Genomic DNA, 25979 nt, shown 5'->3' with positions numbered 1-25979 from the left:
CACAATGGGACCTTATAGAATCATATAAAAATTGTGTAGAAGACTAATTAGGCTTATATCTTCCCAAATAATATCCAAGGGCCCTGCTCTCATGATGCTTTAAATGGCCTAAGTGTCTCTCTCTCTCTCTCTCTCTCTCTCTCTCTCTCTCTCTCTCTCTCTCATCCTCTCATCTCTCACTCACCAAAATAAGTTCCAATCCATTGCTTGGCTGTTTATCCAAAAGTATTCTATAAAATCAAATATAGTAGATGACGGCAGAAAAACACCTGCACGGTCCATCCAGTCTGCCCAAGAAGATAAATTCATATGTGCTACTTTTTTATTTGTACTGTCCTCTTCAGTGCATAATGAGAAAATCAGGTAGACATTTGAAAATCTCTTCTCTCTTCCATCTGTTAAGATTCTTTTCTCCACTTCCATTTTAACATTTTTAGGCTCCTCTATCAGGAAATCTCATTTTCTCCATTTAGCTCTGCCAGGAGACTCCTTTACTGGCTTGCAAGACATTTCCAAGAACTAGATACTTTTTCCTCTAGGCATTCCTGGCTTTGAATGGATTCACTCCATGTTCGTTTAACCACCACTGGTCATAGGACTCCAGAAACCCCACTCTATTTTTTTTCTTTTGGTGAAAAGGAGACAAAAAAAAAACCCCATCAATTTTTCCTTTGTTCAAACACTAGGCCACTTCCCAGGATCCAGTCCCTCAAGAACCTTGTGCTCCCTTTTGACAGGAAGGAGACAAAGATGCATAACTCCTCCTCTTTTTCTTTGACTCTAAGACTAGTTCAATGCTTCAGGGCCCAGCTCTTCCACAAGGCCTGAGACTGTGAGCTGATACACTCATTCTGCACCTGGACTAGCTTGCTACACACACTGTAACTTAGATCAGTTCCTTATCTCTTTCCTAACTATACAAAGAACTTGCCTTGAGTTTAGCTAACCATCAAATTATCCCAACTGACTCTTTACCATGTGTCATGTTCCCATTATATATCTGCTTGTGGCCCCCCAGCTATATTTATTTATTTGTTACATTTGTATCACACATTTTCCCACCTATTTGCAGGCTCAATGTGGCTTACATAGTACCATAAAGGCATTCGCCAGGTCCGGTAGAGAAACAAATACAAGGTGATGTTGTGGTCAAATAAGGTTCATGTGTTTCAGGCATATTGGGGATTGAAGAGAGGAAAGGTTATGTAGTGTCCTATAAGAGCTTTGATTTTGCTGTGTTGCAGAATGTAGGCATTTATGTTGGGTCGGTAGGGTAAGCCTTTTTGAACAGGTTGATTTTTAGTGATTTCCTGAAGTTTAGATGGTCATAGATTGTTTTCACAGCTTTTGGCAGTGCATTCCATAGTTGTGTGCTTATGAAGGAGAAGCTGGATGCGTAGGTTGATTTGTATTTGAGTCCTTTGCAATTTGGGTAGTGGAGGTTTAGATATGTTCGTGATGATCCGATTGTGTTTCTAGTTGGTAGGTCTATGAGGTCTGTCATGTATCCTGGGACTTCGCCATAGATAATTTTGTGGACCAGGGTGCACGTTCTTTGATTGGGAGCCAATGCAGTTTTTCTCAGAGGGGTATGGCACTTTCGAATTGTGTTTTACCAAATATCAGCCTGGCTGCTGTGTTTTGAGCGGTCTGGAGTTTCTTTGTGAGTTGTTCCTTACATCCCGCATAAATTCTGTTGCAGTAGTCTACATGGCATAGTACTATTGATTGTATTAGGTTACAAAATATTTCCCTCGGGAAGAAAGGTTTTACGTGTTTAAGTTTCCACATTGAGTGGAACATTTTCTTAGTTGTGGAGTTCACTTGGTTCTCAAATGTAAGGTTGCGGTCGATTGTAACGCCAAGTATTTTCAGGCTATCTGAGATAGTGAGGGTGTGGTCTGGGGTGTTTATGGTTGTGGGTTTGTACGTATTGTATTGAGATGAGAGGATGAGGCAGTGTGTTTTTTCAGTATTCAGTTTCAGTTGAAATGAATTTGATCATGAGTCCATGGTGTTCAAACTGAGCTTGATTTCATTGGTGATTTCTGTCAGATCACGTCTGAAGAGAATGTATATTGTGACATCGTCTGCTTAGATGAACGGGTTGAGGCCTTGATTGGATAAGGACTTGGCCAGTGGGATCATCATTATGTTGAAAAGTATAGGTGATAGTGGTGCTCCTTGAGGTACTCCGCAGTCTGCTTTCCACGGTGGTGATATTTTTGAGTTTGATTTCACTTGGTATGTTCTAGTGGTTAGAAAACCCTTGATCCAGCTAAGTATATTTCCACCAATCCCAAAGTAATCTAGGAGTCTTAGTAGTATATTGTGGTTTACCATGTCGAATGCGCTCGACATGTCGAATTGGAGGAGAAGTATTCTTTTACCTGTGGCTATTTCCTGCTTGAATTTGGCCAGGAGAGTAACTAGCACAGTTTTGGTGCTATGGAGGGGGCAAAATCCTGATTGTGATTCATGTAGTATTGAGAACTTGTCCATGTAGCCAGTGAGCTGTTTGGTCACCATGCTGTCCATCAATTTGACTGCTAGTGGGATAGATGCAACTGGGCAGTAGTTGGCGATTTCGTTTGTTTTTTTTCTTGGTGTCTTTTGGTATTGGGGTGAGTAGGATGTTGCCATATTCCTTGGGGAAGACACCTTGTTGGAGCATGTGGTTTAGGTGGGATGTGAGGTCTGCTATGAAGCGGTCAGGGACGGATTTAATTAGGTAGCTGGGGCAGGTGTCCAATTTGCAGTGGGTGTTGGAGAACCTGTGAGTCGCATGGGTAACTGATTCGACGATGAGGAGAGCAAAGTTTGACCATGTTCGGTCTGCTGGGTATTCTCCAGAAGTTTTCAATGTCGGTGTTGTGTTGAGGAAGTGTGTTGTGTAGTTTTATTATTTTTTCATTGAAGTATTGAGCAAGTTTGTCTGCGGATGGGATGTCTGTGTTGGTTGTGGTGACTGGGGTGGTGTTTAGTAGTTTATTTACAAGTTGGAATAGTTTCTTCAAGTCTTTATAATCCGGTCCTATTTTAGTTTTGTAATAAGATTTTTAATCTGTCTTATTGCATATTTGTATTTTCTTTGTGTTTGTTTCCATGCGTTGCGTGTGTTCATCTTTTGGTTTTTTCCATGCTCATTCGAGTTTCCTGGATTGTGTTTTGAGTTTTTTCAATTCGTCATTGAACCATGGTATCGAGTTTTGTCTTCGTGATATTGTTGTTCTTAAGGGTGCTATTTCGTCTAGTGTGCTTCTGCATCTTTCGTCCCAGTCTGAGAGGCAGTGTATGGAGTCTGTTCATGCTGTCCATTCGTTGTCATATACCTGTTGCCAGAATGCTTTTGGGTCTATTTGGCCTCTTGTGCTGTAGGTTGGATGTTCTTGTATACGGTATGATCCCTTCTTTCGCCAATTTAAGGATAGGTTTAATTTGTAGTGATTGGTCCAAGGTGTTTCTGTCCATTTGATTTCTGTTATTAATAGGTTGTGGTCTGTGGACAATTTGTGTGAGAAGAGGTCGAGTGTGTGCCCTTTGACGTGGGTAGCTTGCAAGTGTGGCCATTTGAGATCCCATGAGTGGAGGAATTCTTTACATTCTCGTGTGTTGGTGGAATTTGGGTCTTCTAGGTGAAGGTTTATGTCACCTAGTATTAATATGTTGGAGTTGGTTACACAGGTGTTTGAGATTAAGTCCGTGAAATTAGACTGGCTTTCTTTCCAATTACGGGGTGGTCTGTAAAACAAGACACAGTTCAGATGATCAAGCAGGGATTTGTTATGGATTCTGATTGAGGCAATTTCGAGTTGGGTTGTTATGGACTCGGCAGTGGTTTCGGTGGTGAAGTGGGAGCAGTGGATTAGTGCTATACCTCCGCCTCTCTTTTCCTTTCTGGTCCAGTGAGTGATTTTGTATCCTGGGGGGCATAGGTCAAGGATTATGGGCTCCGTTTGGTCATGGATCCAGGTTTCATTGATGAAAATTAGATCGAGGTTTTCTGACGTGATCCAGTCTATTACTGTTGTTGTTTTGTTAACTACGGATCTAGCATTAATGTAGCCCACTTGAATATTTTGGTATGGGGCTTCTATGTTTGGCGTTGTGTGGATTTTTGTTAGTTGTCGTTTCTTAGTTAATGTGTGTTTGTTATGACCTTTCTTTCCGTTTTGTTGATGTTGATATATGGTTAGCCATTAGCCGTATTGTAGAAAATCTTTAGCATCATATCTTTGTTAGCTGAATGTTCTAATGCATGCTCATTAGGTGTATCATTAATATTATGCTAACATTATATTATATCTCTAGCATTTGAATTTCAGTGCTGTTGAATGTATATATTTTTTATTCTGTTTCATGGTAGTTCTATTATTAGGTTCAATTTACTGTTTTCAAGTTTACCTCATTTATTGTATTTATGTTCATTCTTGGTTATTTTACTATTGTTATGCTGTTAACAAAATTGTAAGATTTATGTTAAACTGTACCTGCTCTACACCACCTTGGGTGAATCTCTTCATAAAGGTGGTTAATAAATTCCAATAAATAAATAAAATGTTCTCTGCTTGCTTCTAGGTGACATGTATTAATTCACATTAATTACATGAGGCAAAAAACAAAGGGGTAGATATTTAGAATGATTTAAATGGGCACAAGAGGCTCTTGCCCAGTTAAATTTAGTAAGACTGCTACAATACTATCCAGATAGATTTAGGGCAGTCTGGGGACAGAGTTCAGGGTGATTCCTGGATTAATTTAGTATGTTAACTGGGTAAGTGCCTGGATAAATTTAGAACAACAAAGGCTGTCCTAATTTTAACAGGGCAGTTATCTGAGTACCGGGGCTGAATATCATCCAGATAGGTCTGGCAGCTGGCCATAACGTGGATATTCAATGCTGGTGCCCAAATTAAGCTTGGCATTGAATATCCAGATCAAATTCAGCCTACAGCGGTCAGCGCCTTTAAATTCACTGTCTGCTGCAAGCTGAATATCAGGGGAAAATTGTCCTCCTTATATCCCTCTACTATGACATCACCTAATCTCCTCCCCTTGTCATTCTAAGTAGGGAAGCTATCTGCATGCTCACTCCCCACATGGACCAGTGGTTCTCCTGCAGTATGACACACCAATAACAGAGTCAACAGAGGCAAATACATCATACTAGGGCATTTTTAGTGACCTAGATCGCACCATTTTTGTTGGTACTCATAATGCAATTGATCCAGTCTCTTTTACGTTATGCTGTTGCTTGTCACAGAAAATGTTTTTTATAAAATGGAAAAAGAATGTAATGTTTGTCCAGTGTGAAAAATCACAAACTGCCTATATTTACTTAATTACAGCTTAAAACATTCAGTGCAAGCATGTATAAAAGAAGGCAAGTTATTTAACTATGTAAGAGAGACAATAGGTCCAGGGTTAATTACAGTAGCTTGAAAACTCCTGTCCAGCTTAACAAGGAATCTTCTGTTTATGTGTATTACCAGTCCTTTAGACTAGGGATGATCTGTGCTAATGAATTTTCAAATAAGAGTAGCTTGTGAATTTCTGTGAGAGTTCTTCAGTGTTTTTGTTTAGTTGTCATAGCAGTGGTTTTTCTGGCTTGCAGCACAATTAAAATTTATTTTGAAAGAAGGCAACAAACCATTTTAATAAAGTGATTTTCCATTGTGGGGAGGGGTGGGATAGCATATGTTAAAGCAGTATGGTTAAACAGAAAATGGCTTGTGTGGTCTGACTCTCTCTCTGTTTCCAGTGATCCCCCGCCATGTTTTCTTGCATGGGGTAGTGATTTGAGCAAATTATCTATTGGATAGTCTACTGTAGAATTTGCTTGTTATGAATGTTCATTTTCCCCTTATTTTCATATTTCCTTTGTTGAGCACTGGTAAAAGAGCGCTGTACATTTTTGAGAGGCCCTTTCTCTTTTATTAGTAGGGTTTTTTGTTCTTAATTAAGCCCAAGGTCATTTAGAAAAGCTCTTTGATCAGTTGTGATACCTTCTCAGTGAACAGAGATATCCTAGTTTAGAACTGCCATATATTCCGGAGATTTATACAAAAACCTTCAGATTGGTTCTCTTGAATTAATCATACAACCTTCTTTCAAGTAAGGACCATTATAGTTTCAAACCAGTCCCATCTTTTAGGTTATTTGTAATATAATAGCACATTGAATAATGACTGTTTAAATTTCCTGAAAGAGGTGATTTTACATTATTGAAACTCAATAACATTATTTGATTTGCTTAGGATGGTCTGACACCTCTCCATTGTGGAGCAAGAAGTGGCCATGGTCAAGTTGTGGAAATGCTTCTTGATCGAGGAGCACCTATTCTTTCTAAAACAAAGGTATTTATATGGACTGAATATTTATTTAGCATCCTCTGCGGTTATTATTAAGTAGAACCTGTTAGAAATAGTTGGGCTATTCACTTATCTGAAAACTTCTACAAAAGTAAAGATATTTACAAAGCCTCCTCTGGTGAAACCCTCTGCTCAGTGTGTAGCAGTGGCTGTGAAAGCAAATAGAATGTTAGGCATTATTAGGAAAGAAATGGAGAATAAAACAGAGACTATTATAATGCCATCGTGTGACTGAACCTCAAATATTGTGTGCAGTTTTGGTCACTGCATCTCAAAAAAGATATAGCAGAATTAGAAAAGGTACAGAAAAGAGCAAAAATGATAAAGGGGATGGAATAACTTCCCTATGAGGAAGTCTCTTCAGCTTGGAGAAAAGACGGCTGAGGGGAGATATGATAGAGGTCTATAAAATACTGAGCAGAGTGGAATGGGTAAATTTGAAATGCTTGTTTACCCTTTCCAAAAATACAAGGACCAGAGGACACACAATAAAACTACTAAGTAGTAAATTTAAAACAAACAAGAGAAAATATTTCTTCAGTCAACGTATAATTAAACTCTGAAATTCGTTGCCAGCGAATGTAGTAAAAGCAGTTACCTTAGCAGGGTTTTAAAAAGTCCATAAACCATTGTTAAGATGGACTTGGGAAAATCCACTGCTTATTCCTGGGATAAGCAGCATAAGGTCTGTTTTACTCTTTTGGGATCTTGCCAGATACTTGTGACCTGGATTAGCCACTGTTGAAAACAGGATGCTGGGCTTGATGGACCTTTGGTCTTCTCAGTATGGTGATGCTTATGTACTTAATATTCACAACACTTTGAATTTCTAGAGTATTTAGGGGCCCTTTTACAGAGCGGCAGTAAGCCCAACATGGTAGTCCCGCCCCAAGTATGTGCCATTTCTGGGGAAAAAAGAAAACCCCTGGAAATGGCTTGCGCAGCAATAATCGCGTGCTGCCCAGTTACCACTAGATTAGCATGGAAGCCCTTATTGTCACCGCAGTGGGTGTCGGTAAGGGCTCCCCATCGCCTGGCCACATGGTAAGCGTTCTCTTACCGCATGGCCATGTGTGTCTAGGGTCTTTTTATCCACTGCAGTAAAAACAGCTTGGTAAATGGACCCCCTTAATTTTTAAGAGGAAAATGTCTGAGTGCTTTAAAGAAGATGGCATAATTACCTGTCCCTCTCTGCAATTTTCTTACATTTTCTTTTACAGAATGGTTTGTCTCCATTGCACATGGCAACACAAGGTGACCATCTGAACTGTGTTCAGCTTCTGCTTCAACATAATGTGCCTGTTGATGATGTCACTAACGACTATTTGACTGCGCTGCATGTTGCCGCCCACTGTGGCCACTTTAAAGTAGCCAAGGTTCTTCTGGACAAGAAAGCTAATCCTAATGCCAAAGCACTTGTGAGTATATTGTAGATTCTTATCCACTCCGAGGCATGCAGACAGCTCCTTCCTGATGTATTAAAGAGAGCACCTCATTTTTTCCCCTGGGGTAAAAGTGCTGAGGCGGCAATTCTGTAAGATCTCTTAGGCTTCTATGGCCTAATTTTAGGTGCCACAAAACGATGTGCAGCACCAGTTCTGTAACAGCTTAAGGGTGCGCCTAAGCAATTATAAAATATTAGAACATGTCAAAAGTTAGGCATACCAACTTATGACAGGTCAATGGCTGGCATAAGTGGGCACTCTTAAGTGGCCCTTGCAATTGATAGTATTATATAAGTTACACATATTGCTTGGTGACACACCCATAACATGCTTTGCCCACATGTATGCCTTCCTGAAGAGTGGGCATGTCAGCATTAGCCAGCTAGCATGTTATAGCTAGCGTGCACTAACTGGCTAATCAGGGTTAACACGGGAGCACTTAGCACCCCCCCTAAATAACGTGCTTCCTCATTAACATTCAGTAGGTGACACATGCTAATGGGAATATTAGTGCACAACCTACAACAAAAAGTGTGAAAGCTCTCAAAGAGTGCCACGTAAAATTTGCAGGTATATCACGTGGCAAAATCCTGTCTTAAAACATACTAACTGCAAATTTTAGTGCACATTAGTAAAAGGGACCCTTAGCCTGCTTCTGGGGCTTCATTATCTGAAAAACAAAAAAGTCTCAAAAAATTAGATATCGGACATTCAAAAATGGACACTTGCATGGAATATATACCGATTCTGAATGAATTTACTGCTCTCCGTGGCAGCTCTCCTCCAAAACTTCTAAAATGATTTCAACTGCTCACCTCTTTTTTGTGTTTGAGGCTGCTTTTATAATGTTTATTATTAGCGTTAACATGTGACACCATTTCCAGAATCCTGCCAGCAAAATCAGGGGCCCAGGCCCCCATGGCCCCACCTTGGTCCTTGGTGCCTAAGCCATTATAGAATACTGGTGTAAAGCTGTTTTTGTGTGCTGAACTTTAGGTGTGACCACTTATGCCAAGCCAGTGACTGGTGTAAGTTGGAATGCCTAAGTATGCCATTCAACCCGTGTAACTAGTAGTATTCTTTAACAGCGAGACACCCATGTCTTGCCCATGCTCCACCTATTTGCATGCCTCCTTGCAGTTATGTGTTTTAGCACTTTTGACAATGCTTCCCAATGTTTTTGTAACATTGCAGCGAAATAAAATTGTGTGAACCCCGGGGGTGCAAAATAATGATGCACCTATGGAGAGCTCACCTAGGTTGTGGCCCAAAACATGGGTTTTGGGAAGCTCTGACATACGTGCTGTGTGATTGAATTTAGCATATAGAGCACTAGTGTACATAAGTGCCAATTAAGACACCACTCACACACAAGAAACACATGGGAATGGGACTTGATATACTGCCTTTCTGTGGTTTTTGCAACTACATTGAAAGCGGTTTACACAGTATATTCATGTACTTATTTGTACCTGGGGCAAAGGAGAGTCACAAGGAGCTGCAGTGGGAAACAAAATCAGTTCCCCAGGATCAAAGTCCGCTGCACTAACCACTACTAGGCTACTCCTCCACTCCACATAACTGCAGTCACCCAGTTATAGAACTGATGAGCAAAGACATTTAGGGGTCCTTTACTAGGAACCTTCTTTACAGTGTTTTTCTAGGTTACTGATGAATGTCAAGGGTTTTTCTCTGGTGCCTTGGCATAGTCAAGCTGTTTCAACTAGAGCTAGGGAAATATTTGCCCTTGAGAGTCAGTGTTTGTCTTGAGAAAGGGAAACTGCAACCATTAAACACTGTAGTAGGCAATCATGGGGATTATATGTAAATATTAGTTATACTGTGTAATATTATACAAACATTTGTGAGGAGTTAAAGAATGATAAAGTGCTGAACTAAAAGTTAAGGAAAACACATATGTTTAAAGAAGAGTAGCTTGATGGTTAGTGCAGTGGGCTCAGGCTGGGCCGCCAAGAGACATAGCCGAGTCTGGGGCAGAACCAGACTGGTGCAAGCTACCCTCCCCCCCCCCCCCCCCCCCCCCCCCACTCGCGCTGCCTCCCCACTCGCACCGCTGCTCCCGCCCGCCCCCTTACCCAATGCAATCATCCGGGTCCTGACTCCCAGTACATAGAAGCAGGGGAGGACAGAAGCAGGTAGCAAGAAGAAGCTTGCTGTCGCCAGGCCCGGGGAATTTTGCTCCCTCCCCCCTTGGCGACCCTGGGCTGAGGACCTGGGGAACAGAGTTCGATTCCCACTGCAGCACCTCATGACCCTGGACAAGTCACTTAGGGGTCCTTTTACTAATCTGCAGTATAAAGTGGCCTTAGTGTGCCCGTCCACAGGTTTTTCCTGTGCAGTAAGACCATTTTTACCACAGCAGTACAATGGCTGATTTTTTCCATTTTGTTTTTTTTTTGCATTAAAGGCCATGTGCTAATGTTATACATGAAACAAAATATTCTTTGTATATGTTGCTAAGCAATGAAATTATATCGGTTGATAATAAACAGGTAGGAAAAAGCTTCAAGAAGCTCCCAGCTAACCGCTGAAAGAGAAGGTCTTCATCATTGGCAAAAAAAAAAAACCTCCCCAATAAAGTTTAATTGCAAATAGTCTACTTTAAATAAATTCTTTTTCCTCATTTATTTTGTAGCATGTGCTATTGTTGCCATTAAAAATAAATTACCACAGTAGCACTTACCAAACCCTATTTTGTAGGTGGTAAGGGCTCACATGGTAATCCTGCGATGATCAGTTAGCATGCAGTAATTTAGCTGCGCTGATTAGCGCAGAAACGCCCACTCTCCATTTATAGCATGCGTGTCATGCACGCAGATTAGGAAGTTATCATAGGATGCCTGAGCATATCCTGCAGTAAACCATTTTAAGAAGCAAGAAGTTCAATCTAGCGCTTATTGTAGCTTATTAAAAGGACCCTTTAACCCTCCATTGCCCCAAGTACAAAAACTTAGAGCCCTGTTTATTATAGCACGCTAGCGTTTTTAGTGCAGGCTAGAAAGGCTAGCACGCCCTTAGCACAGCATAGTAAATAGGGCCATTAGACTGAGCCCACTAGGGACAGAGAAAGCACCTGCTTTCTTTGTATACAGAATGGCGGTATATCAAACCCATGACCTTTAATTGAGAAATTTATAATTTTAAATTTAGATTTATGAGTAAGTTGGGCAGTATAGCAAATTTTAATAAACTATAAAAGTAATAAACTATACTGCTGTTCTTTAGCTGTACACCTACATGTGTGCAACTAGACTGTGTGATTCTGCTTTTCTGGAGATAAATGCACAGGGATCTACAATTTTCTGAATATTTTTATGATTGCTCTTGCATGATGAAAACTGTAGTGTTTGGGAAAGCCAGGATAGTACTGGTATTTCATAAAATATGTGCATATGCACCAATTTTGCCACCATATAGACACACACCTCCCTGCCTACGATCAAGTATAACTTTGTGCAGAGGTTTTCAGCATTACCCCCACGGTATCCTATAGCAGGGTGTCTATAAAGATTCTCAAAAAATGTGCCTATTTAATAAGGGAGCATTGGCACCTGTACACCATTACAAAACATTGTACTAGAATAACCAACCGCAAACAGTGCACAAATTCTCATACACAAATTTACACTCTCCAAGGCAGGTGTATATGTTTGGGCCTACAAGTGTAAGAGGAAGAGCCACAGAAAGTGAAGGAACAGCAAAGAGACAAACCAAAGAGTAGGGTAGGAATGACACTTCCAAAGAACATGAGGGAGACAGAATGATTCTTGTATACAATGTTTATTGAAGATACACCAAATGCTTCTCATTATTGAGAATCTATTTCGCTTGAGACCAACAAGACCAGTTCAACATATAGCTTTCTTTGGAATACCATTTTATCCTCTGCATGCCTAATTTATCTGCACAACCCCTGAGGCGCAGGCACTTATGCGCCAAAACATGGCTGCTGTGTCAAGTTATTTTGATATATCTTCAATAAACATCATATACAAGAATGATTTCATCACCCTTGTGATCTATGGAACATTCCTACCCTACTCTTTGGCTTGCCTACAAGTGTATTTCAGTAAGTAGATGCATACATCATAACCTTGCCCGTGCTTCTCCCAAGCTGTGCCCTGGGAATGCCTATGTGCAGATCACATAAGCATGCATGTTGATGTCAACATGACTACTTATATGTGCATATAGAATAGTCATTTTCCAAGTGTAAACCATACTTTACACATAAAGAATACTTTATAAATTACCCTGATGAGTTCATAGTGTTTGAATTGGATCCATAGTACAAGCATTCCATAATATAAGACTCCATCGGTTTCCACTAATAGGGGGCAATTCTATAATGGGCACCTCTGTTTAGGTGTCCCAGTGCTATGCAGTGAGGACCTACTCTATTATGGCATTATGGCACCCAGATTCCATTTTAGAATACTAGTCATAGGCCTAGCGTAACTGCAGGCACATAATTGTGGCAGGGATACATTTAACTTACAGTAACATGTAACTTACGTGTGTAACTGTGAGCCCCTGCCCATATGCCCACCCCCTTGCATTTATGAGCTGTCCCCTGGATTCTGTATATTCCCCCAGATTCTGTATAGTGTGACTTGAGTCACTTGCAAATCTGGGCGTATTCTGGATTTGCGCATACAACTTAATTAGCTTAGCAAAACAATCAGCGCCAAAAATTGAACTTAATAAGCAATTATTGACACTAATTGGCATTAATTAGAATTTATGCGCACAAATGTCTAAGTATATTCTAGAAAGTGATGTGTGTAAATTCTAAGACATGGATCTGAAATGAGGGTATGGCCATGGGCGAGTCGTGGGCTGGTCATAGGCATTCCTAGAATTTGTGTGCACTGTTATAGAATATGCGTGTTCTGAGCGTAATTTAGGCATCAGCATTTACACCAGGTTTTCATTGGCATAAGTGGCGACGACTAAATATGGTCGTAGAAAACGGCTGTTGGATGTATTTTATAAAGTACGCCTATATTTAGGCATATTCTATAAACCATGCCTAAATGTAGGCACGGTTTAAAGAATACACCTAAGTACCTTTTTTTCAGTGACGATTTTTTTAGGCGTGATATATAGAATCTAGCCCATTGTATCCAAATTTCTGTGCCCAACTGTGTGCGCAGATCAGCGATGCACATGCAAATAAATTAAAGTGTTCGGAAACATTAATAATTGGGTTCTAACCACTAATTATTGACATTAATTGGAAGTCTTAAAAATGTGCGTATGCATCTGTCTGCGTGCTATTTATAAAGCACAGTGCTTAACTTCAATCACACATATCTGAAAAGGGGGCACGGCAAGGGGCGATCCAAAATGTTGTGCATGGATTTACAGAATTCACCCAAAGCATGACTAAGTTGGGTGCCAGCATTTACACCTGCTTTTAGCAGGTGTAAGTACAATGCCAAAAACTTAGGCACCGGATCTGTGCAATATTCTATTCTATAAAGAGTGCACTTCCTATATAGAATAGTGCTTAGTGCTCAGTTTTTTCGGCACTGAAAGTTCAGCACCATTTATTGAATTCCTTCCTGTGCCACTTGCACACATTATTACAGATAGCACTAGGCACTATGCTGGCACTTGCACGGGTTTGTGTTTATGCATGTAAGTGCTAGTAATTTGTACATTTACATGCTCAAGGAGCATAAATGCGGGCACCCAGTTACAGAACTGTTTCACAATACAATCAAATTATGACAAAAAATCATGTGTTTCATGGAATTAGAATTGGTTTTAATTCCATCTGGTAGTTTCTATTAATTCTGAACAATGATGTGCAAATTGATTTGGGACAGAGATTCAGTATGTGTAGATAGAAGATTGTCAGCATTAAAATATTCCTTTTCTTAACAGAATGGTTTTACACCTCTTCATATTGCCTGCAAGAAGAACCGTATAAAGGTCATGGAACTCCTGCTGAAACATGGAGCCTCTATTCAAGCAGTTACAGAAGTAAGACCTTATCTTCTTGCATAAACTTCTGCTGTTTTTAAACATGGCCATGTTGAACAATCAGGTTTATATTCCCAATGGAACTTGTCACACTGCATTATTTAACCACTCTGCATCTTAACAAAATGGGATCCCTTTTACCTTAAATGCTATCAATTGGGACAGAACCTTCATTGATGTTAGTCTGACAGATTTCATTTAATTTTCTGTTGAAAGATTGAGATGCATTAGAGCAGAAAAGATAAAATCTACAACTTGGAAGACTGTTGTAATTTCTTTTTCTGCAGAGTACTAAGAGCAGACAAACACTCTGTGGGTAAAAGAACATTGTTTTGCTAGGAAATTTAGGGCTTCTTTTACAAAGCTGCACTACTTATTCCCGCACGGCAAATGAGAGGAAGCCCATAGGAATCAGTAGCACAGCTACGTAAAAGAAGCCCTTAGTGATTTAGTTTGAAACAGAAGAGAAATTATGAGTTTATTGATTGAAACGTAATTTGTGTCCTTAAAAATCAAATTTAGTTATTAGATTGTTTAAAGTGCCATAAAGTAAATTGTCTTAGGTTATTGTTGAGCTTAACTTCCCTAGAACAGAAAAGGATTTACGTTCCCAGTGCCTTCCTCCCTCCACTCTGTCTCCCATCCATTCAAAGTACATTCCTAATTAGCCTTTGTCATAGAACAGCTCTTTCTTTCCCTTTGTCAGGACCTTCTCTGGCTATGACCATAGGTGAAGGAGCTAGGCCTAGAGCAGGGAGGAGCAGTGCAGAAAACAAGCAGAAACCAGCCATGAAACCCAAACTAGGCATACTGCAGAAACTGGATATAGAGCAGAAACTAGGCTTGGAGTGTCGCGTTCTCGAGGACCTTGGCATACTGTCAGGCTTCTTCCCCGGGAGCACTGGGTTTGTGAGTCCTTGGACCACTACCATGGAGCGGCAGTGGCAGGCAAGGTCACCTTCAAGGTAGAGAAGAGGCAAGACTGGACTGGAACCCCGGACTGGAGTGCTGCACAGGAATACACAGGACTGGAATGCACCGGACAGGTGCGCACTAGACTGGAACCCACTGGACTGGTACACACTGGAGTGGAGCCCACTGGACTGGTACACACTGGAACGGAGCCCACTGGACTGGAACCCATGGGACCGGAACCCGCTGGACAGGAACACACTGGATCTAGGCTTCACCTACGTTTAGCCACCGTTCCCCGAGGGTTGAGCCCTCAGGTTCGGGTGGCCGGCAGGGCTTACAGGAAAACCGGAACTGGAACTAGCAGGCAGGAACAACAGGAGTCAGGATACAGAAGTACCCCCAGGCAACTAGAGGCAGGCAGGCAGGGAATGTCCGGGTTCCGGCAATAGTCAGGTCTGACCGCAGGCAGAGAATATCCGGGTCCAGGCAGTAGTCGGGTCAGACAGCAGGCAGAGAGTAGTCAGATTCAGGCAATGGTCAGGTCAAGGAGCAAGCAGAGAATATCTGGGTACAAGCAGTGGTCAGGTCAAGGAGCAAGACTATGGCTTGAGCTCCAGTAACAAGGAGTACTGGCAACAGACAGAACTAGGGCTGAAGCTCCAGAAGCAAAAGAAAACACACACAGGAAAACCAGAAAGCTAAACACAAGAAGACTAGTAAGCTGTAAACAAGCTAACAGGAAAGCTATGCCCAAGCTAACCAGTCATACGCTAGAAACTCACACTAAGCAAACACAGGAGAACTAGTAAAGCTGTACACAGGCTAACAAGCAAAGCTGTGCCCAAGCTAACTAGTCATACGCTAGGAACTCACACTAAGCAAACACAGGAAAACTAGTAAAGCTGTACACAGGCTAACAAGCAAAGCTGTGCCCAAGCTAACTAGTAACAAGCTAGAACTCACACTGAACTGGACAATGTAGCAGTGCACAGAACACTCTAACATACCAGGGACCTTAGACAATGCAAAGGCTGCAGTCTCTAAGTGCTTAATAAAGCCCTTCAATACCAGAGGCGCAGCTGCAGCAATCTCTAAGAAACTATGGAGGCTGTTCAGGCACAAACCAAGGAACAGGCAGAAAGCACAGTGAAACACAGAGAGGCTTCCCACACCCAGGTGTAATGTAGTGAAGCAATTAGAGTCATGCTGGAAGCAACCAGCACAGAGAGAGAGAGAGAGAGAGAGCTAACCCAGGCAACAACCACAGGTGCAGTATAGTGAGGCAATTAGTGTCATGCTGCTGGATGCAGCCAGCACAGGGAGCCAGAGCTAGCTAAGAAAGGACAGACAGAAGAAACAGGAGCCAGCTAGGAAGCTGACCCCCAGGAACAAGGTGAGTCTGAGGGTGGTCACGGCCACAGACGTGACATGGAGCAAGAACAAGGCTCAAAGATGAATAGGGAAGAGCTGAGTTGCAGAAAACACAGGGCAGATCCATCGAGGACTACTGTAGGAACAAGGGTGTATCTGCCTGGCTCTCGTTATCTATGATCACTGATTAGACACACATGTTGCTGTTTCAATGGACTCTTGCAGGGGTCAGGCATTTCATTCTACCCTGGAGCTCACAGGTTGAAGCTAAGTGGCTTTTTCAGCTAAGCCATCCTGGAAAACCTCACCCCCTTTTTCATTTTGTGTTGCCTTTCTCTCTTAACCATTACCTCCCTCAATTTTATGTGCCAACCCATCTTTTCCTTTATGGTGTTCAGAATTTTCTCTGCAATTTATGTTACTCTCTTGCTTCTAATTTGGTACTTTTGGAGTACAAGAACTGAATGTACCGTCTCTAAATCTGAGGACTCTGCTTTGCCCTATTTGATTACTGAAGCATTAAGTAAGCCAGTCATGCAGTCGCTTTTGTCATTTTCTGTAATACCCTTGGATGAATTTCATCTGGACTTGGTGCTTTATTAACCTTTATATGGGCCAGATAATTATGCTTTCCTGGGTTATGCAGTGTTCACTGCACCAGATGTTTGGATCTAGTAATCTTGTCAGATTATTTTTACCAAAAGTAATGGAGGTGAAAAGATTAGAAAGGTTTGCTCTATGGAATACTCAGAATTTTCAAAGACATTCTTTACAGTGTATAATTATAGTACATTACTGACTATGATATCATAATGTAGGTGTAAACCCTGTTAGTATCAACCAGTTATGCAATTGTTTAACTTTGGTGTAGGCTTACTTAAGCTGCATGTCTTTCTGTAGGTTTGACTGAGCTCCAAGTGGGGTAGCGGATATATAAAATGCTTCCCATACTTCCAGGTCATTATGCATATGTCAAGATCCATGATCCATGCATGACCTTTGTTAATATAAATTTTCTTAGGATTGACCATTTTTTTTGCTGTATAAGGCAACCACATACTTGCTATCCACTTTTTAGTGCTCATGATTGGATGCCAATGATGAGTAATAGTAAGGTCCAGGAATTCCGACCTGTTTAAGGATTCTGAATACCTACAACCTAAAACAGCCTGCAATCTGAGTACTAACCATATATTTGTTGAGCCACCATAACAATGCTTAATCAAAACCACTATTCCTTCCGAGGACCACTGAGATAGATACATTAGATTATCTCTCCATGCGCTATGCAACAGATATAATAGACGCCATAGAAAGACCTGAAAGTGTTTATTAGTATGATCCACCTGAAATTGCTAGTACCCGCATACCTATACTTCATGGGATTTTGTAGATGAACTCATGGATTTGTCCCATTCATAAAACCTCAAGAGAGATGACATCAGGATTAAGCCCAAGGGGTGGGGTAATATAAAGGGAATTCCATATGCCCAAAAATATAGCACCTAAGAATGAAGTTTCCTGTCTTGCACCATACCTTCTAGCAATTTTTAAGACCAAAACTCCCCCTCTAGTTTGATAGCTTGCCACCTTCTGGAATGGATGATGACAAGCTTGACGAGCTTTGTGTCACCCCTCCTCAGAGGGGGTGACAAGTGGGGAATGTATAATTATAGTACAGCAAGAGGCCCTCACTGGATGCCCACCGGAAGGGTGGAAGGCCAGATTTTAGGACTCAGGCTGTAAAAATACCAGCTAGGTTTAAAAATCTATGACTGGCTGAGCAAGGACTTGCTTTTCCTGCAGGTTAATATGTGTTCTACTTTGAGACCTATCCACTGGAATAGTGGTGGGCCAAGCTACATAGCTTTAAACAGCTGAAAAGCACTGACTAGGCCTGATAACAAGATGATGGCCTTATAGCAGAGAGCCTGCAAGAGCAAGGACTGCTTGGTGAGTTCTAATGAAACCTGGTGCTACTTCCAAATTGAGTGTAACACACATGATGTAGAAATTAAAGACAGAAATGATAAGAAGTTTGGTTCATAACACGGAGTCTGTCTTTAATAAGTTGGCACCCAGATCACAAGATGTTATGAAATTGATATATCCATATTTAGATATCTTCATAAGAACAAAGTGTTTACAAAAAAGGAAATTGCACAATAACTTGCAATAGCTAAAACGGAAAGAGGGGCACCTGACCGGAGGGCATGACTCATAGATTAAGCAAGATTAGAGAAAAAAAATCCCTCTCCATAGACTTGTATGGGCACCAAATTCTATATAAACAGGGCTCTTCCAAGGATTCTTTGGAACTTCTCCCCAACGCCTCGGAAGCAGCAAAGCCCTGGCCAGTTGAACCTAGAATTCGTCTGATGAATGTATCAGATTAAAGTCTGATTTGGTAAGAATAAAAAGACTATTTCTTTAACTACACTGTTTCTGTCCTTGCTTCAATTTATTCTCTATCTTCTATCTGTTTTGCAAACTAACACACACACACACACAAGTAAGATTTCTCACTGAACATAAATAGCCAAAGATTCATTTAGATCCAAAGAGACAGAAAGCTGTGGTCATGGGAATAAGATTTGAACTGAGCCTTCTGATGCCTCCCCAACAGCGATACCCATGGGAAGGGGTCTCACAGGAATTCAGGGAGGTGGTTAAAAAGATCTTAGAAGAACAAACCCTCTGTACACCTCCGTGTGGAAGGATCCCACGGGGGTCTATAGAGGGGTAATTAAACAACAGTGAGCTTGAATTTCCAAAAATGTGTTTGTATGTGTGAGAAAGACATGGAAAGGCCGTGTTTCTGTGTGCAAGAGAGGGTGAGGCTTTTGGGGGGAGGAAAGGAGGTTAATTTTATAACAAGGCACCTACGTTAATAGGGCCAGAAAGTGCTTTCTGTTGGCCTATTTTATAAAGATGCCTAGGTGCCTATCCTGCTTATTTTCGAAGGAGAAGGCCGGCCATCTTCCGACACAAATCGGGAAATGGCCGGCCTTCTCCTAAACCCGGCCAAATCGGTATAATCGATAATTGATACCTGACCTGTTAAAATCATGAACACCAGGTATGAGATCTTAAACTTTATATGGTACTCTATAGGAAGCCAATGCAGGCTTTTCAAGACAGGTGATATATGTTTATACCTATTGTAACTAACTAAAACTCTTGCTATTGAATTTTGTGCAATCTGTAAGACTTTTAGTTGAGATTTTGAAATTCCCAGCAGCAAACCATTGCAGTAGTCAAAACACAGTACCAATAAACTTTGAACAACAGTTCTACAATTACATAGGATCAACAAACTCTTCAGACACCATTATAGAATTCGCACTCGGTGCGCATCTTCACGGAACCTAAATTTTCAGTTCTATTTCTTGAATTTACCTCACAGTGGATAATTTTTAACAAGTTACCTATAAAAATGTCCAAAAAGATACCTAGTTCATGAAGGTAATATAGGTGCCCATGTTTCTTTTTAAATAGGATCCCTGGTCTGAGGACCCCAAGGGGCCCCTTTTACTAAGCCGCATAAGCGTCTATGTGCACCCAACGCATTCCAATTTGGAGTTACCGCCCGGCTACCGCGTGTCTCTTGCGGTAATTTCATTTTTGACATGAGTCCGATATGTGTGTCTGAAAAAGAATTTTTATTTTCAGGCGCATGTCCGCTACGCGCACCAAGTGGCATTTGACGCATGTAGGTCATTACCGCCCAGTTACTGTGTGCGACTTTACTGCTAAGTCAATGACTGGTGGTAAGGTCTCAGACCCAAAATGGACGCGTGCATCCATTTTCAGCAAAAAATTTTTAAAAGCATTTTTTGCAGGCACGTTGAAAAATGGATCTGCGTGCGCCCAAAACACGAGCCTACACTACAGTAGGCCATTTTTATAGTGCACCTTAGTAAAAGGACCCCTAAATCTGTGTGTATGTGCGCAGTGCACAGCTTGTGTGCATTTTATAAAGTATATGTGTATGTTGTAGCACTACCCTAGATGTGCCCAAACGCCGCTCCCAAAAACACCTATGAATGAATTGTGGAAAAGAGCACATTCTTTGTATGGCATATATAAGTGTGTACTTGTTCAGCTGCTCAATTTTATAATAATCATTTTCTGTACATGCATGAAAATGCTTTATAAAGGAGCTCTGGTCTGTATATTTGAGTCCTGTTCAGGGGTCACTTATCGAGGATGAAAAAGTGATGAGACTGCCAAGAAAGCTGTCAGTAGTGCATTTGGTTTATAAAACTAGTCAATTTTCTGTAGGGATGCACATATAAAAATCTCCATGTGATGTTTTTTTTTTTTTTTTTTGCAGTCTGGCTTAACTCCAATCCATGTTGCTGCCTTTATGGGACATGTGAATATTGTGTCACAGCTGACGCATCATGGAGCATCACCTAATACCACAAATGTCGTGAGTTGGCTTTATTTGTGTTTCTAGCCTGAAACAAAAGCTTTGTCTAAATCACAGAGTAAAGAAATCTTGGACAAATGTTCCTACTGCAAGGGGTGTACCTGATTTTTGCACACAAACATGTTGGGCTGAAATTCAACTGATATTACAGCAGTGGACCTCCCTTTTTGGAACCCTGTGGGGTCACCTTTTAAAGGGAGTTATCAGAAGATATGGGGCCAAGTTTATTAAAAGGTTTTCTTTATTCCTGATTTATGTCTCTGGGGAAAATGCACTGTAGATTTGGGCCAACAGCAATTCAGAGGGTCTGAATTGTGCTTCATTCAAATGAAAAGCCATAGAAAATGAATCTGAATAGGCCCCAGAATTCTAGCAGTTGCAGTGGTCCAGGAGAAACCCAAATTCTTTTCAAGCTGTGAGACTACTTATTGTATGACTAAGGTCTTGAAATCAACATCTCCTTGGGGTCCCTTCACGTTGTCACATGTGGTTAGATACAATTCATAAGTACATAAGTAATGCCATACTGGGAAAAGACCAAGGGTCCATCGAGCCCAGCATCCTGTCCACGACAGCGGCCAATCCAGGCCAAGGGCACCTGGCAAGCTTCCCAAACGTACAAACATTATATACATGTTATTCCTGGAATTGTGGATTTTTCCCAAGTCCATTTAGTAGCGGTTTATGGACTTGACCTTTAGGAAACCGTCCAACCCCTTTTTAAACTCTGCTAAGCTAACCGCCTTCACCACTTTCTCCGGCAACGAATTCCAGAGTTTAATTATACGTTGGGTGAAGAAAAATTTTCTACGATTTGTTTTAAATTTACTACACTGCAGTTTCATCGCATGCCCCCTAGTCCTAGTATTTTTGGAAAGCGTGAACAGACGCTTCACATCTACCTGTTCCACTCATTATTTTATATACCTCTATCATGTCTCCCCTCAGCCGTCTCTTCTCCAAGCTTAATAGCCCTAGCCTCCTTAATCTTTCTTCATAGGGAAGTCGTTCCATCCCCGCTATCATTTTCGTCGCCCTTCTCTGCACCTTTTCCAATTCTACTATATCTTTCTTGAGATGCGGCGACCAGAATTGAACACAATACTCAAGGTGCGGTCGCACCATGGAGCGATACAACGTCATTATAACATCCTCACACCTGTTTTCCATACCTTTCCTAATAATACCCAACATTCTATTCGCTTTCCTAGCCGCAGCAGCACACTGAGCAGAAGGTTTCAGCGTATCATCAACGACAACACCTAAGATCCCTTTCTTGGTCTGTGACTCCTAATGTGGAACCTTACATGACATGGCTATAATTTGGGTTCCTCTTTCCCATATGCATCACTTTGCACTTGCTCACATTAAATGTCATCTGTCATTTAGACGCCCAGTCTCGTAAGTTTCTTTTGTAATTTTTCGCAATCCTCCCGCGATTTAATGACTTTGAATAACTTTGTGTCATCAGCAAATTTAATTACCTCGCTAGTTACTCCCATCTCTAAATCATTTATAAATATATTAAAAAGCAGCGGTCCTAGCACAGACCCCTGAGGAACCCCACTAACTACCCTTCTCCATTGTGAATACTGCCCATTTAACCCCACTCTCTGTTTCCTATCCTTCAACTAGTTTTTAATCCACAATAGGACATTTCCTCCTATCCCATGACCCTCCAATTTCCTCTGTAGCCTTTCATGAGGTACCTTGTCAAACGCCTTTTGGAAATCCAGATACACAATATCAACCGGTTCCCCTTTGTCCACATGTTTGTTTACTCCTTCAAAGAATTGAAGTAAATTGGTCAGGCAAGATTTCCCCACACAAAAGCCGTGCTGACTCGGTCTCAGTAATCCATGTCCTCGGATGTGCTCTGTAATTTTGTTTTTAATAAAGCCTCTACCATTTTCCCCGGCACTGACGTCAGACTCACTGGTCTATAATTTCCCAGATCTCCCCCGGAGCCTTTTTAAAAAATCGTTGTTACATTGGCCACCCTCCAATCTTCCAGTACCACGCTCAATTTTAAGGATAAGTTGCATATCACTAGCAGTAGCTCCGCAAGCTCATTTTTCAGTTCTATCAGTACTCTAGGATGAATACCATCCGGTCCAGAAGATTTGCTACTCTTCAGTTTGCTGAACTGCCCCATTACGTCCTCCAGGTTTACCGTGAAGTCAGTAAGTTTCTCCAACTCGTCCGCTTGAAATACCATTTCCGACACCGGTATCCCACCCAAATCTTCCTTGGTGAAGACCGAAGCAAAGAATTCATTCAGTCTCTCCGCTATGTCTTTGTCTTCCTTGATCGCCCCTTTTACCCCTCGGTCATCCAGCGGCCCAACCGATTCTTTTGCCGGCTTCCTGCTTTTAATATACCGAAAAAAATTTTTACTATGTTTTTTTGCCTCTAATGCTATCTTTTTTTCGTAATCCCTCTTGGCCTTGTTTATCTGCGCCTTGCATTTGCATTGACACTCCTTATGCTGCTTCTTGTTATTTTCAGATGGTTCCTTCTTCCATTTTCTGAAGGTGTTTCTTTTAGCCCTAATAGCTTCCTTCACCTCACTTTTCAACCAGGCCGGCTGTCTTTTGGACTTCCGTCTTTCTTTTCTAATTCGCAGAATATATATGGCCTGGGCCACGAGGATGGTGTTTTTGAACAGCGTCCACGCCTGTTGTACAGTTTTTACTCTCTCAGTTGCCCCCCTAAGTTTTTTTTTTACCGTTCTTCTCATTTTATTATAGTCTCCTTTTTTAAAGTTAAACACTAACGTATTTGACTTTCTATGTACAGTTACTTCAAGGTCGATATCAAAACTGATCATATTATGATCACTGTTATCAAGCGGCCCCAGTACCATAATGTCCCTCACCAGATCATGCGCTCCACTAAGGACCAAGTCTAGAATTTTTCCTTCTCTCGTCGGCTCCTGCACCAGCTGCTCCATAAAGCTGTCCTTGATTTCATCAAGGAATTGTACCTCTGTAGCGCGTCCCGATGTTACATTTACCCAGTCTATATTTGGATAATTGAAGTCACCCATTATTATCACATTGCCCATTTTGTTCGCGTCTCTGATTTCTTTTATCATTTCTACGTCTACCTGCTCGTCCTGGCGAGGCAGACGGTAGTACACTCCTATCACCGTTTTTTTCCCTTTTATTCATGGAATTTCAACCCACAATGATTCAATGAATTTGTAATCTATCTGAGTCAAGGCTCTCGTTAATATACAGTGCTACCCCTCCACCAGTCCGGTCCACCCTATCAGTACGATATACTTTGTACCCCGGTATGACAGTGTCCCACTGGTTATCCTCCTTCCACCAGGTCTCAGTAATGCCTATTATATCCAATTTTTCATTTAGTGCAATATATTCCAACTCTCCCATCTTATTTCTTAGACTCTTAGCATTTGCGTATAGACATTTCAGAGTATGTTTTTTGTTCCTATTTGCATGATGATTAGTACCTGACACTATTGATTTGCCATCTTTTGTCTGATCTTTAGTTGTATTTAAGGGCACCTGGCCTACCACGGTCTGTTGTGCAACCTCACTATCCAGAAACCCTATCTTCCCTGTTTGTGAGGTATCTTTGCAAGATACCTTTTCCCGAACCATGCGCTTTTGAGCAACTGTCGGCCTTCCCCCCATTTCTAGTTTAAAAGCTGCTCTATCTCCTTTTTAAATGCCGACGCCAGCAGCCTGGTCCTACCCTGGTTAAGGTGGAGCCCATCCTTTCGGAATAGGCTCTCCCTTCCCCAGAATGTTGCCCAGTTCCTAACAAATCTAAAACCCTCCTCCCTGCACCATCATCTCATCCACGCATTGAGACTCTGGAGCTCTGCCTGTCTCTTGGGCCCTGCGCGTGGAAGAGGTAGCATTTCAGAAAATGCTACCCTAGAGGATCTGGATTTGAGCTTTCTACTTAAGAGCCTAAATTTGGCTTCCAGAACCTCTCTCCCACATTTTCCTATGTCATTGGTACCCACATGTACCAAGACAGCGGACTCCTCCCCAGCACTATCTAGAATCCTATCTAGGTGACGTGTGAGGTCCACCACCTTCGCACCAGGCAGGCAAGTCACCAGGTGATCCTCACGTCCACCAGCCACCCAGCTATCTATATGCCTAATGATTGAATCACCAACTACAACAGCTGTCCTAACCTTTCCCTCCCGGGCAGCACTTGGAGACATATCCTCGGTGCGAGAGGATAGTACATCCCCTAGTGGGCAGGTCCTGGCTACAGGAGTACTTCCTACTTCACCAGGGTGATGCTCTCCTTCTAGGAGACCTCCCTCCTCCAAGGTAGCACAAGGGCTACTAGACTGGAGGTGGGACTTCTCTACAACATCCCTGTAGGTCTCCTCTATGTACCTCTCTGTCTCCCTCAGCTCCACCAAGTCTGCTACTCTAGCCTCAAGAGAACGGACACGTTCTCTAAGAGGTAGGAGCTCTTTGCATCGGGCGCAAACATATGACATCTCACCAACTGGGAGATAATCATACATGTGACACTCAATGCAAAAGACTGGATAGTACCCCTCTCGCTGCTGGACTGCTGACTCCATCTTAGTGTTTTTTGAGTTTTTCAATAATTTAAAACTTGCTACAGTATTAAGTAAGAACTTATGCTTTAGTGTTTTTGCCCAATCTATCTGGAATAATCTCACTCTCAGAACAGAACCCTCATAATTAAAATTTAAGAAAGCATTAAAAACGTATCTTCTTACTCAGGCATATCGATAACCCTCAGTGATAAAATTCATGAAGGCACTTCAAGTTCTTCTCAATCCAAGCACACATCCTACAGTTACCTTATTCAAACCCTACCTTTCATATTTACCCTTCCTTTTCTCTCCTATATCCAGGGCCAGTTTTAGACATGGTGGGGCCCAGGGCATAAATTAAGGAGGGGGCCCATGATTTCTGATCCTCCTCCCCCCAATCTCCCCACCTGCACTGCTACTATGCGGTCTGCGTATCTCTTCCCCTTCTGCCTACCACAGTCCGTCTCCCTCCCTTCCCCTTACCTTGCGGTTTTCTTTACAATTTTTATTTCCCTTCTCAGAGGGGCCCCAGCATGGTAGCCATCCTCTCAAGCTGCCTCTGGTTGTCCCAAAGGTTTTCCTCTCTGCCACGATCCATTCAGGCAGAAACGGGCAATTGTGTCCCAGGGGGGGCGGATCGCAGCAGAGAGGGGAATGGCTGCCACACTGGGGCGACTCTGAGAATCTGAGAAGGGAATTTTAAAAGAAGATCGGGAAGGGAGGAGGAGGACAGACTGTGGTGGAAAGAAGGGGGAGAGATGCCTGGACCGTGGGCCCCCCCCTGGAGCTGTGGAGTCCAGGGCTGCTGCCCTGTTTGCCCCCCCTCAACGCCAGCCCTGCCTACATCCTTCAGTAACAGGAATTATAAC

General features: G+C 41.9%; 1 protein-coding gene across 1 annotated transcript in view; it reads left to right on the top strand.

Moving 5' to 3' along the window:
• ANK3 (ankyrin 3) overlaps positions 1-25979 on the top strand; it is an 889892-nt gene that overhangs the window by 606957 nt on the left and 256956 nt on the right. Inside the window, 4 exon segments of the mRNA XM_030203110.1 lie at positions 6258-6356; positions 7592-7789; positions 13730-13828; positions 20451-20549. Of these exon segments, the coding sequence (XP_030058970.1) occupies positions 6258-6356; positions 7592-7789; positions 13730-13828; positions 20451-20549 (495 nt within the window).

Source organism: Microcaecilia unicolor, chromosome 5, assembly GCF_901765095.1.
Source record: "Microcaecilia unicolor chromosome 5, aMicUni1.1, whole genome shotgun sequence".
NCBI lineage: Eukaryota > Metazoa > Chordata > Amphibia > Gymnophiona > Siphonopidae > Microcaecilia > Microcaecilia unicolor.
Note: the sequence above shows the minus strand (reverse complement) of the source record. Positions and strands in the feature narration are given on the sequence as shown.